At 39.3% G+C, this 12473-nt stretch overlaps 2 protein-coding genes across 3 annotated transcripts in view; one reads left to right on the forward strand and one right to left on the reverse strand.

Annotated features, from left to right (window-relative positions):
- Window positions 1–389: 389 nt before the first annotated feature.
- On the reverse strand, window positions 390–7720 carry LOC110041014 (tRNA (adenine(58)-N(1))-methyltransferase catalytic subunit TRMT61A-like). The gene is made up of 10 exons (XM_020746296.2): window positions 7573–7720; window positions 6346–6453; window positions 5580–5742; window positions 5158–5260; window positions 4243–4340; window positions 3654–3712; window positions 2437–2524; window positions 1799–1878; window positions 1429–1509; window positions 390–777 (listed from the first exon to the last, which is right to left on the reverse strand). Exons 1-10 carry the CDS (start codon window positions 7630–7632, stop codon window positions 412–414), a joined length of 1206 nt encoding a protein of 401 aa, XP_020601955.2. The 5' UTR covers window positions 7633–7720; the 3' UTR covers window positions 390–411.
- Window positions 7721–7732: 12 nt separating this feature from the next.
- LOC110040996 (dynein heavy chain domain-containing protein 1-like) overlaps window positions 7733–12473 on the forward strand; it is a 51972-nt gene continuing 47231 nt past the window's right edge. For both annotated transcript variants that reach the window (XM_089285307.1, XM_089285308.1), the window contains exons 1-3: window positions 7733–10028; window positions 10783–11042; window positions 11812–11986. In XM_089285307.1, coding sequence (XP_089141433.1) covers window positions 7959–10028; window positions 10783–11042; window positions 11812–11986 — 2505 coding nt within the window. In that variant the 5' untranslated portion in view covers window positions 7733–7958. The remainder of the gene's footprint in view (window positions 10029–10782; window positions 11043–11811; window positions 11987–12473) is intronic.

A 12473-nucleotide genomic window follows, 5' to 3' on the forward strand; every position in this document is an offset into this window, starting at 1 on the left:
AATCGTACACATGTTGTTTAAGATTGTTATCGCGGCTAGTAATTAAAAGAAAAAAAAAATCATTTGCTCTCGCTGCGAGTTTCCATAGCGAAAAAATTAGCTAAAATATTACCCTGCCCCTTTATTCACATTTAATAGCAAGGGCCAAAGATCATTTGATTTTTATAATCCTTTTTGAACCCATTTTAGACATATATAACGAAGAGAATTGAATAATGCAGAGGATTGAGACTTGTGTCTTACATTGTAGAGTCAATTTATTTTTTGCATGAAATATTTATACCATAAATGAGAATATATAACACATGCCTACAGCTTAAAGCCCGCGTCGTATTTCGCCTGAGAGCATAAATATATAAAATTCATAATAATAAATTGTAAACAACGCCGCGTGTTTAATTACTTATTTTATTATTTTCCATCGCCGCTTATTGTATCGACATTCAAGTTCTGCGCAAACAGCGTGGCGAATGTTAAATACCCCGTATGACCCTGCATCTCCTTCAGCGGTCTGCCTGTCAAAATGTTCGCTTTGTTAGCTTTCTGTGACATCACTACCCTTACATTTCGCACCAGTCCCGTCGCAGGGTCAGTGTCCGTAAATTTACGAGGACTGGGCCTCGATGTCTCCGTTCTCCCGCTGTTTGAGATTTCGGATTTCACGAGTGTCTCATCATTGCTAGGAAATTCCTGATTAGTGGGAATATTTTCACTCGCCAAAGATTCTGTCGACTGGTCGCCAGCGTTTTCTCGATCATCTGGCAAACTTGACGATGTCTATTAAAATATAGAGAAAAAGAAACACGTTGAAAAAATATCAATGTTTATTATGTCTTACAGATTCACTTTACACTGTAAGAACTGCGTGATTTATTTTGTGATCAGGGAAAAGCCAGAAGTCAAGGTGACCCAACCGGAAGTGCGGTTGCTGCCTCTCTGATTGGCTGAGACATTTTAAACAGCCAACAAGTGTCAAAGCCTGATTTAGTGATTGGTGATGATAGAACGGTTTTCACTTAAGTATCGTAAAACCAAAACCACACCGATTACTTACTAAGAGGACTACTTAGCCAATCTCAAACCGTAGTAAAACCAAAACGGTAACCAAAACCAAAACCAAAGCCAAAGTAATTGTTTAATTACGTTCCACACCCAATAGCTGTTACTGTAGTTATCAGCAGCTTGACACTCAAACGAGGCGAAAGGGTCAATTCTGCATTGCATTGACCCTTTCGCCTCGTTTGCATGCCTTTTAAAACAAAAGAATATATGACCGCAGTCTCAACTGCAATAACAGCTATTGAAAACCGCTCTATGAGCAATATTAATCCACCCCCCCCCCAAAAAAAAAACACCACCACCACCACCACCAACAACAAAGAACACACAAAAAAGCGAGATCAGTAAGTGTCCATCATCGTGTTTTACCTCGTCACTCGATGCTCTTTCCGTATCAAGTTTTCTCTTCCGAGATGATGAATCCATTGACATTTCTTGTGACTCAGAAACCTATGGAGAGAAAACAAATCACCTTTTGTTCGTCACGTCGCGCGGCCAAGCATTGTGACTTCATGCGTTAGCGATAAGAAGAGAGAGAGAGAGAGAGAGAGAGAGAGAGAGAGAGAGAGAGAGAGAGAGAGAGAGAGAGAGAGAGAGAGAGAGAGAGAGAGAGAGAGAGAGAGAGAGAGAGAGAGAGAGCCTGCAAGAACATTTCCACCGTCTACGGTTGTGTGGTTGACTAAGGACTCAAGGAGGAAGAGCGAAACAATTAAAACAAATTAAAGGAACGAGGACTTACATCCGGACCCAGGTAAGGAACTTGTAAAGGAACGGTTTTCACATCAAATGTTCTGGAAAGACACTCCATGACTTCGATATCTGTAGAAAATACCATAAAAGAAATGAAAAACGCTCTACAAAGTAAATCGTAACACATGCACGTGACAGCAAAAGAAACTTTGTATTCTTACATGATAATAAGATCAAGATCATTGAGCGGGAAGCGGTAAAAGCGAGCACTTGGCAGAGGGAACTAGCTAATTCTAATCTTCCAAGGAGTGAACTTACTGAGAGAAATTAGAAACTGTGAAATGCAGTTGACACTCCTAACAGGAGAAGTAGGCGCTGTGAGACCAAAAGATACTATATTGTCCAATAATTAACAATTAGATCAGGAGCTCGAGTTTTGTATCACGGATAGGAATCTAGAGCGAATAATCTAATTGTTTAGTGTAAATCCATACTAGTCGTTCAAAACTGGATCTAAATCCTCTTCACTGACACTTCGAAAACGCAAAGAAGCGGCCGTCAGTTTGTTAACAGCCTTACACTGCTAGGCTACTCACTATCTACAACAGATTAGATAGTGAGTAGCGTAGCCAATCAGAGAATGGCATTCGGTTAGTAGATTTTTAACTAATACTTGAAAGTGTTTACCTCTAAATCCACAAGACCTCAGGATCTCACAAGTCTTCTGCACTTGTTCAATGCAAGGAGAAAAGGAACAGATTCTTCCACCTTCCGACTGAAATACATGTAATATAAACCACAGTTTGGAATTTTTTTCTAGTTTATTCATGCAACACCAGCAGTGATACGTATAGCATCTGTGAGGTTTTTTGACGAATGTCTCCACACCTATTTTTTAGGAGTGACTAAGGGATTGTAGGGGTTTACTCAAATCGCTGGCGACGACAAAATCATTTCAAGTGCGAAGTTCAACGAGCGGTACAATGGTTCTGCATTTGCGTTGCCGGCCATTCCAAAACACTTCTTGAAATATTTGCTACGCGGTTGGCAAGATATTTCTTGGGCCTGGTTCATACTAGCGACATAACGACATAATCGCTTATGACGCTTATGACGCTTATGTGACACCGACATGAAGACGTAAAGAAAAGATCATTTATTTTCCTTGTACCGTTATGTGCATGCTGCTATGTTGCTTTTATGTCATTATGTCAGCATGTTCATACTACAAACATACCGACATCACGTTCTTCTTATGTCGTTATGTTTATGTCTTTATGACGTTACGTCGTTAACGTGAACCAGGCTCTAGTCTATAAAACGTGGCTTTAGGCAGCTACGAAGATGCACCTCTATAGAACAGCGACTCGACCGCCACGAGATTTGGGTCGGGAGAACTAACTAGCCGCGTTAGTTACAGGCTTTTTAGGGTTTCAGTTCGAAGTGAGCGGGTTTAATGTGCCGGCAGGCTTACTTCACATTTCGTAGATGTCCTCTGCTAAATGCCGACGTGAAAACGGTCCGTTAAAGCTGGTTAACATCAAGTCTCAAATGACAGAAAAAGGATACCAGTTGGCGCTTCGTATCGCCACCAAGCGAAGTCACCTCGCCACCAAACACCAACAAAAAGATCCATACACTAGTCGAGTAAGGTAGTTGAGGGGAATTAACTGGCGAATCGGTTTGCCGCGCTTTTGTTTTGTTACTTTCTTGTTGTGATTGTGCAGTAGTCAGTTTTGCATCCTTGAAATGGACAACGCACTGCTTTCTTAGCTTTTTTTTCGAGTTGCGTATATAGATTATTCCTCGTTCTTTATTCAGCTTCATACAAGCTTTTTAACTTCTGTATGTTGTTCTTTGACCGGATCACTAAATTGCATGCAAGTCGTATTACTGTTACTTACTTTAAGTGCTTCTTTGCTGGATTTTATTGCATCCCATGGTGCAGGTAAGTCAAGAAAGACTGGAAGAAAATGGCCAGTGCGACAGTTTGTTAAGCGTAACAACATATTAAACGATTCTGCATTAGTATAATTATAATAGCAAGTCACACCAACCCAAGAGAATAATTAGCTTTTAGTACGCTCTTAGCTTTTCTTTGCAACCACCTTCTTGTTGTTTATACAGTAGGTTACTGGATCTTTTAAAGAGACATTCAGAAGTGTTTGCATGGATAACGTTTAGACTAAGAGCAAGAAATTTCCGTGCTCAAAGTACTAGACTAGTGTTAAATCACAAATTAAATTAATAGAGTAAATTTCTAAATAAATATTAGTTCAAAAATTAATTTATTACAGACTGACTTAATTTGTTTCAGCGTTAATTTATGAGCCTCCCATGGCCCCATTTTCCCTCCATTTGGCCACAGACCGTTACTGTGTTCAAGCCCCTGGACACTTAATGTCAAATTTCAAATTTTCCACTGACGATATTCGCAATTCAACCAACTTTATTTCAAATCAATAGTATTATTTTTGGCATGGGTTGTTATACCTGCATCAGCAACTTGAGTGAGGCCAAATCCTTCTTTACAGACGTCACGACAACTTACTGTCACTAGATGACCAATCTTGTGATTCTCAAATTCTTTCCTGTCAAAATTCGAAAATTATATAAAAATTACAGACAACAATCAGTTCAACTCCGAGCACAAAAGCCTAGTTTCTAGTAACTACTTCTATTAACTGCACTTTGAACATAGTTTATCATTATGACAAGTTCTACAGCACCAATTGATTAAATGCTGCAAAGCCTTGATTGTCAACACTCAGTAGCTGTTAACCTACAGGACCTGACATTGGGGCACATGGTGGCTAAATGGTAAGGGCACTGACCTCCAGATTGAGCTGTCTGACTGGACTGCAGGACAATTAAATGTGGTAGGGCTAAACAATCTGGCCAAGATGAAAAAGCATTTAGAGGGTCACTGTTCTGCAGTTTTGTTACATGTACTTTCAACTGGTAAATTTCAATCATTATCCATGTCATCTGGAGCCCTAGACAATTGACCCTGGAAGCAAAAGAGTGATAGGGCTATAGCCATATCGGCCCCTCCCTATCCACAGTCTGTTGTCTGGGTTTGCCCCCGTGCCTTAGGGTCAATGTTCTGTATTTTTGGGCAAGTCACTTCAATTTTGAGGGCATGCACTTTAAATAAGGACCAGTAAATAGCTGGGGAAAACCTAAGATAATGCTGGGACAACATATACATTCTGTAACACTTGATGAACTAGCATTCCATCTGGGAAGCCTACATGTAGCACAATACTCTGAGCTGCTTTATGCTTTACAGAAATGGGAGTTAAGCACAAAGAGCTAGTATATGTACAGTATGAGCCAGTTGCACTTAGAAGGCTTCACTTTTTGTACAATACCCAGCATAATCTATTGATTACAAGAGCTTCTCACCTTGCTGTTTCAGCTCGTTCTGAATGGAATTCAAACGTGTGAAGATGGCCAGATGGAGCAATGGTTCGTATTAAACAATGCGACATGGAGCCACTTCCAGTCCCTTAAGAAACGATAAGAAAAAAAAATAACAAAAAAAAATCCATATTTTTAAATTCACTAATCACAATCAGGGCCATAGCCAGAAACAAAGTATAACTGAGGAATGAAATGAGTTGTGACTGAGGCAATGTCCATGGTTTAATTCTTCTCCTGGGAATTTACGGTTTTTTTGATGACTTTAAACAACAAAAACGAAAAAAAAAAAAAACAAAAAACAAAAAAATGACTGAGGTAAGTACCTTGGTTTGCCTGTTACTAGCTACGGCCCCGACAATAGATACAAACCATTAAACTGCATTAAGTTCCAACGCTTTTCATACCTGACTCTACAACAACAGATCCAGGTTTGATACCCAACTGTAGAATGATCATGCTGATATCTGTGGAGTACAGAATCTGCGTTCTGTGAGGTAAGTTAACTGTCCATAGCTCAGGGGTGGGGTGAAGGAGGTATAACCAGCCTTTTCTGTTTAGTGTGTACATCTGAAAAACAGATCTCAGGCTTATAAGCTGAAATTATTTACATAAAATAATATAAACAACCCAATAGTTTAGAAAGTCGAGTTCAATGTTTAAGCTGTAAAAAGGAAAGTTGTGTGATGGGGTAAAAAGGTCAGAAAAAAAATTAATGTTAAAAAGAAAATACTGTGGCATGAAGTTTGTACAGATAGATCTATGGATGAAGAATTTGCAATCAACCTTATGTTTGTGTAATACGGAAGTGCAGTGGGTGGAGAATGGATGAGATATCGATGGTCCAAAGATTATTTTAAAATTATTTTATGAATTGTCATTTAGGATTTTGTACTTTCAAAATTGATTTACTGTTAGGACACTTAAACCAAGAACACTTTAGTTTGTGATTTTTTAGTGACTGTTTTACAGTAAACACCTAGAATGAGGTCTGATCCTCACATAATGTGACGGATTAGTTTTTTTACATTATAAAAATGACAAATCCTTTACATCATATGAAGAGCCCTAATATGCTATAGTCATAAAAAAGAAAGAGAAAGTAAAATAAAAATATTGAGTGTTCATAGCTTGAGTATCCTTAAAAAAATGTTGATGGTAAGTGTTAATTACCTTTGTTCCAAATCTTCTTCCAATCATATCAGCATGTGGCAATGCACCATGTTTTGTCTGATGAACCTTGCCTGGTGTAACTGTTAGAGCTTGCATGGAATTATGACCCTGAAGAAATAAAAGATACACAGCATCACTTTATGAATGAAGAGTCCCAACCACATCTCCTGGTCCATCCTTCCACCCCTGCTCCCATTGTTAGTGGATTACCTTTATTTTAGTCTACACTGCAACCCATGCAAAGGTGCCACAAAAGGCAGGAAGCCTGGGGTCTCTTTCTCAAAAGTACTGACAGTTACTGGGCCTAAAAACGAGCTGTTTTTTGTTTGCCGTGTGCACATTCAAGATCAAGATATTAATAGTTTTAAAATTCAAACAACAAAAATATCAGGAAATGAAATTGAGTTGAGACTAGCAGCACCATTCCTCCTTCATGGGAGGGCCCATGAATTAGGTACGGGGGGGGGGGGGGGGGGGAGGAGATTTGGAGTATCCCGTATCTTGTTTAATTTTTGGCCTAAATATCCTGTACACTCTGACTGTATACCACTAACTCTAATTGCAAAAATTATTTTCCTACTCGATATACCATTTTATCTGATCTAAAGATACTATATCCCATTACTTTTCTCCACCATATATCCAGTATCGCTTTGTCATTATTTTTAAACATAAATATCCCATGTTTTGAAAACCCCTAAGAGGGCCTCAATATGATGGCTTCGGGTCCGTAAAGTTACCAGGACTTCAGTAAAGTAATCAATCCTACATGCAGTAGTGGAGGGGCTGACTAAGTATTTCTGGTACCTTCAAGGGATTCAATGAGAATATTTGGGAGTGAAGCATAGTAAATTTATGATCAACACATTTCCCCTAATAATCTAGCAACAAACGCTCAGAGACCAATTACAATCGAGAGGATTACAACAAGAATCATCATTATTCATATGTATTTATGTCAGTTATCATTATTTATTTACCCATTTTCAATTTATTGTCTAGGTCTTTATTAATTAGTTATTTTATATAGAGCAGGTCCACATCAGGACTTAACGTCTTGCCAATTCCTCAACCTAATTTATCAAATAAACCATGAAAGCTTATGTACAAGTATGTATCTGCATGTATACATGATGTCGCACGTGTTCAAAAATCGAAGACACGGTGTTACAGAATGTTACATCTTGCGATTAACGGTAGATGGCTATTAAAATGACTTATACTTACTAAGGAAAGGATAACAGTATCACCCTCAGAAATCCGTTCTTTGTACTCTGCAAAACTCATAGCTATTTACTTCACACCCAGTGAAACAAGTTTCGAAATTTCCAAGATGGCTGCTTCTCATGTGCAAGTCCGCTGAGCGTCTGTTCCGACTGTACATGGTAACGACTGCCATGAATGCTGGGAATTTTAAACAGTTGCTAGCGCGAAAAGTACACAAATATGGCGGACTTTGGATGAACCTTCGCGAAATTCCTTGACTCTTTTTAGACTAGAGCAAATGGAAATCGCTGAATTTGAGCTGCGTCTGTTATTTGAAGGAAAGAAAAAAATACTGGAAAATTGCTAATAGAAGAAAATGATAAACATTACGTGGAGAACTTTGCAAAATGTCAAATCAACCTGCTGAAGTAGCCTTTTCGCAGCCGAAACTTCCAGCCATCAGTGAGTCAAGAAACTTGGTCTCGCAACCTGTAGTCACGACTTCTGCAGTTTTGAACGATGCTAAAGATCCAGAGAGGCCTACTTTGTCTCGGCTTAAAAGCAACGGCGAATTAGAAAATGACGATGTACGGATTTTGCTTCAACAGGTTTCACGGAGTTTTGTTAGTGCATTGCAACAGAATACGAAGCAGTCTTGGTGTCATCTCAGTGACGTGCTGGAGATTGTTAAGCCATATGCGCACTTTCTGACTGGAGCTCCAGAAATAAGTCATTATGTTGAACGTGCTTGCCTAAAAATCAAAGAGGGAGATAATCAATTCAGTTTTGTGGAAGAGAAATTGCAGTCTGTCTTTCCTGCCGAATTTTCTCTCTTACACGAGGGTAAAAGACCACTCAATATTCCATTTCCGCCTGAATCTTCAACAGAAAACCTTTTCACCCCAAGGGGCCGTCACTCTCCATTGTCTAAGGGGGTGAAAGTCCCCCGTGGGGAGCACATATTTCCTTGGGGGAACACGTTCATCTTTGATCATTCAGATGGAGATGTAAAGAGCTATGGGCCTAGGCCATTGTGTCTGGAAGACCTTAAACGGTCTCTTCCTGGAGTAGTGCGGGAGATAGCTATCAGGGAAGCAACTTTAGGTGGTTCCCTGGGGACAACTGTATTAGCCCTTGACATTGATCTGCCGCAAACAAGGGTGCCAACTCCACCAACTACTCCAAGAAGGTCACCGAGTCTGCCTATCATTAGAACTGTACCAGTGTCAGAGCCAGGCAAGAGTGCCCAACACAGTGAGACAAAGAAGGGGATCTTGCCAAAGACTGGCAGAGAGGTAGTGGAAAGTTTTGTGAAGGGACGTTTCTTAGGTGAAGTAAAGTTTGCATTCCTGAATGTTGTACCCTCAGTACGCTATGATCCATATAACCTTGTGGTTGTACCTGAGGAAAAGGTGAATCCTGAACATTATGTGATTTCATCACATTGCATTTTGCACGTGAATCCCAATGGTCCATCAGAGTCGCAGTCACTGGCAGAATGGTACAGGGAAGCGTGCTTGTTCAAAGCAATATCAAACATTGGCTTTTACAAGAACTTTCTTGTGGCCAAAATGTTCAGGAAGTGGAAGGACATAAAGAAATTCAGTCAGTTTCTTAAGGTGGAGGCAGAGATCGAGAAATCTCTCATTTCAAATGTTCCCAGTTTTGGATCTGCTTTACTTCGGATTTTAAACCTTCTTCAAGACCTGCAAAAGGTAACATTCCTCCCATTTGATGTCAGTTTCTCTTACACCCTGGAGGAGTTTGAGGACATCATTTTTAGAACTTGTGACACAGGCTACAGATACATGGAGAAGTTTTTCAACTACTGCCAGATGATTGTTGACAAAACACAAGAGAGTTGCTTTGAGTATCTGGAATACTGTGAAGGGCAGGTGAAGAACCATCGTCATAACTACCAAGAATCCTTGGCAGTTGCTAAGAAGAAGAGGGCGATTAGGCAACGTAATCTGAAGCTTGCTCGAGATGAAGTCAAAAGACTTGGTACCTTTGTACGTCTGGTCGATCACATTATTGTCTCAAATCTCTTGACATTAGTTCAGGGGAACATTTCCAGGTTTGTGGATGAAATGATGCCTGGCCCGCGACCTGAGAGAGATGGACTTTTCTCGGCTGATATCGTCTTCGGAGATGATCACAAGCTTACCCTATCACCGTCCATCAAGCAGTTTGCTCATGCTGTTGGCATCGCCGTGGGAAATGTCATTAGTGCTAGCTGTAATCTTTCACATGCCATGGAACTGGGAAGCAAAGCGCAACAGTTCCAGGAGAAAACAGCAGATGAAGTGGATGAGAAAGCAAGTGATGAGAAGTTAAGTGATTTTGCACTCCAAAGTGATTACAACAAAGAGAAAAAAGCGGTTGGTGATATTGAGAGGTTTATATATGGTACTGGGAAACACTCTGAAATATTGGTTACCAGGAGACAGCATCACGTGTTGAGTGCGGCACCTATGGTAAGAACGGTATTACTTGTAGACTTGAGTTAAAGAGGTGGGATTACATGACAGTGCATGTTACAATCAACTTTCTGGTTTTACATGTAATTTACCCTCATAATTTACACCTGTACTGCATGAACTTTGCACTTACAAAACAATACTGCACTTGTACTGTAAGTTGGGTTACAAGCCACTAAAACATAGATGATTGCAAATAGAGGAATGTGATCCTATCTCACTGTCTTCATTTTGAAATGATTGTATTATTTCTGCTTGATGAAATTTAGACAGCCTCTTATGGTTAGCTAAAATTATAGGGACTTTCTTATCCATGAGTACCTTATGGCATACCTGTTGATAGCATTCTAAACTGTCATAAAACCTATCTCACCCTACAACTATGTAGATAGGTACTGGCAACATTGTCAGGAAAAATTGACCAAAGTACATGTACAGGGTGTTTTGTTCTGCGATGGACTAACGTGTACATGTACCTAGCTTCTGATCCAAGAAGATTTGTGATACTTAGTGGCTTCATAACTATGTGTTGATTGAAATTAAGACATGATAAATGTGTGTACATGTGTATGTAGACTGTTTTATTATTATTATTACATGTATATGGTTTAAGCCACCTACACTGTACATGTAGGGTTGTATTCTGTAGTTCATAAACTTTAATAAGCTTTTAATGTCTCATTAACTGTTTGAAATATTAACCCCATCTTACACGTACATGGACATGTATGTACTTTCATTCTTTGTGCAGACACCACGTGGAGAAAAATCAGACTCTAGCCCGGGTTCTAGTACGGTAACACGTACAGATGATGAGATAAATGAAGACTTGGGTGGTTTGGATTCTGAACTAATGAGTGGAAGAGACATGACAAGGCAAGCCACTCTGGACTTGTGTTTTCGGCAAGAGCGTGATGGGGGCTTGATGGTGGAAGGACAGCGTTTCCAGGATTTTACAATTGACAGGAGTCCGCTGACCAAGGAGAAACTGATGAATATCATGCACAAGAAGTACGTTGTGTTAAAGACAGTGCTCACTTTTGTTAGTGCGTACATGTTCTGTGCATCACACAAGGCATGGTTTACATGTCATGCGTGCCCTGGCATTGACATCGACACAATCATCTATGAACAGTTCTGGTGCCAAGTTTAATGAACACTGCTGTAATATTTCTAGAGATATTCTTGATTGAGTGTTGTACTGATTAAGTGGAACCACCTATGACGTCATCACTTTCCTCAATTGCACAATACAAAAATGTAAAAATATCTGTTAAAACTAAAAAAAGGTATTCCAGCAAGGAAAATGGCATTCTTCTTTACTTTGAAAAGCCTTTCAAATAAGCAGCAATTATTTCTTACTTCATAGGCACTTTAACTGTACATATAGATGTCTTCAATTATCCTTTAACAACTGCATTGTGCAGTATGGAAGATGGTTGCCTGGAATTAACTTTATTTAAAATTGCAAATAACAGCATACATGTAAATAAATTATAGCCATCATCCATGTGTACATCATGCTTGGCTTATATTGTAGAATCCAAATGCTCTTAACAGAGGTTCATATAGGGCCAGGTACCGGGCAAATTGACTGGCTCTGATGATGATTTTGCCCTTTTGGCTTGACCATCTAGAGGAAAGTTTTTCTTATATAGTTCAGTTCGAAAAGTTTTGCCCACCTGTGAAAGTATCAGTTGCTCTCCTGCTGAAAATGTTACATGTAATGAAACCCCTGCCTTAAAGTTTTTCACTGATGTTTTGCTTTTTTGGTTTACAGTAAGCAGATAAAAGGAGCTATCAAGCGGCAGGAAAATTTGCTTTCAGAAGCTGCTAAAGAAGTGGAAGAGTTTTGTGAAGAGTACAGTTGGGTGGCTAATATTCAGGCATTTATTTCTTCTTGGGGCAGTGGAGAAATGCATGCCTGGAGAGGTCAACCAACACAAAAAATTGAGGTACGTGTATATAATATTTTTAATGAACTTGAACAATGTTGCATAATATACATAAGGTACAAACAAGTACTTCTTACATGCAATTGACACCTTTAATTAGGGTTGATCATTATAAGAAAATATGTGACAAAATCACGAGCACTTAAGGTTACTTTAAACCTTCGTGGGGCTATGTTGGTCAATATTTTTTTGGTCAAGAAAATTAAAATCCGCGAAGCTTAAGTTTGCATACTGTATTTTTTATGAACGATCACATTTGATACCTGATTAATTCGCTGGAACGTCAGTCGGTCGTTTTGGAGTTGATGCCCTTTGCCGCCTTTGAAAAGCAAAATCCAAAACAAAACATAATTTTATTGAATTCCACATTTTATAACCTTTCTGTTGATATAATTATAGTTTGTGGGGGTTTCCTTGAAAACAGTGCACATACGAATTTTTTTCTGGAGTACACCCGCGAAGGTTTGAAATAACCTTAAGAAATAAA

The sequence above is a fragment of the Orbicella faveolata genome, unplaced genomic scaffold (assembly GCF_042242905.1).
Source record: "Orbicella faveolata isolate gen_17 unplaced genomic scaffold, um_ofav_v1 contig_13, whole genome shotgun sequence".
In the NCBI taxonomy this organism is placed as follows: domain Eukaryota; kingdom Metazoa; phylum Cnidaria; class Anthozoa; order Scleractinia; family Merulinidae; genus Orbicella; species Orbicella faveolata.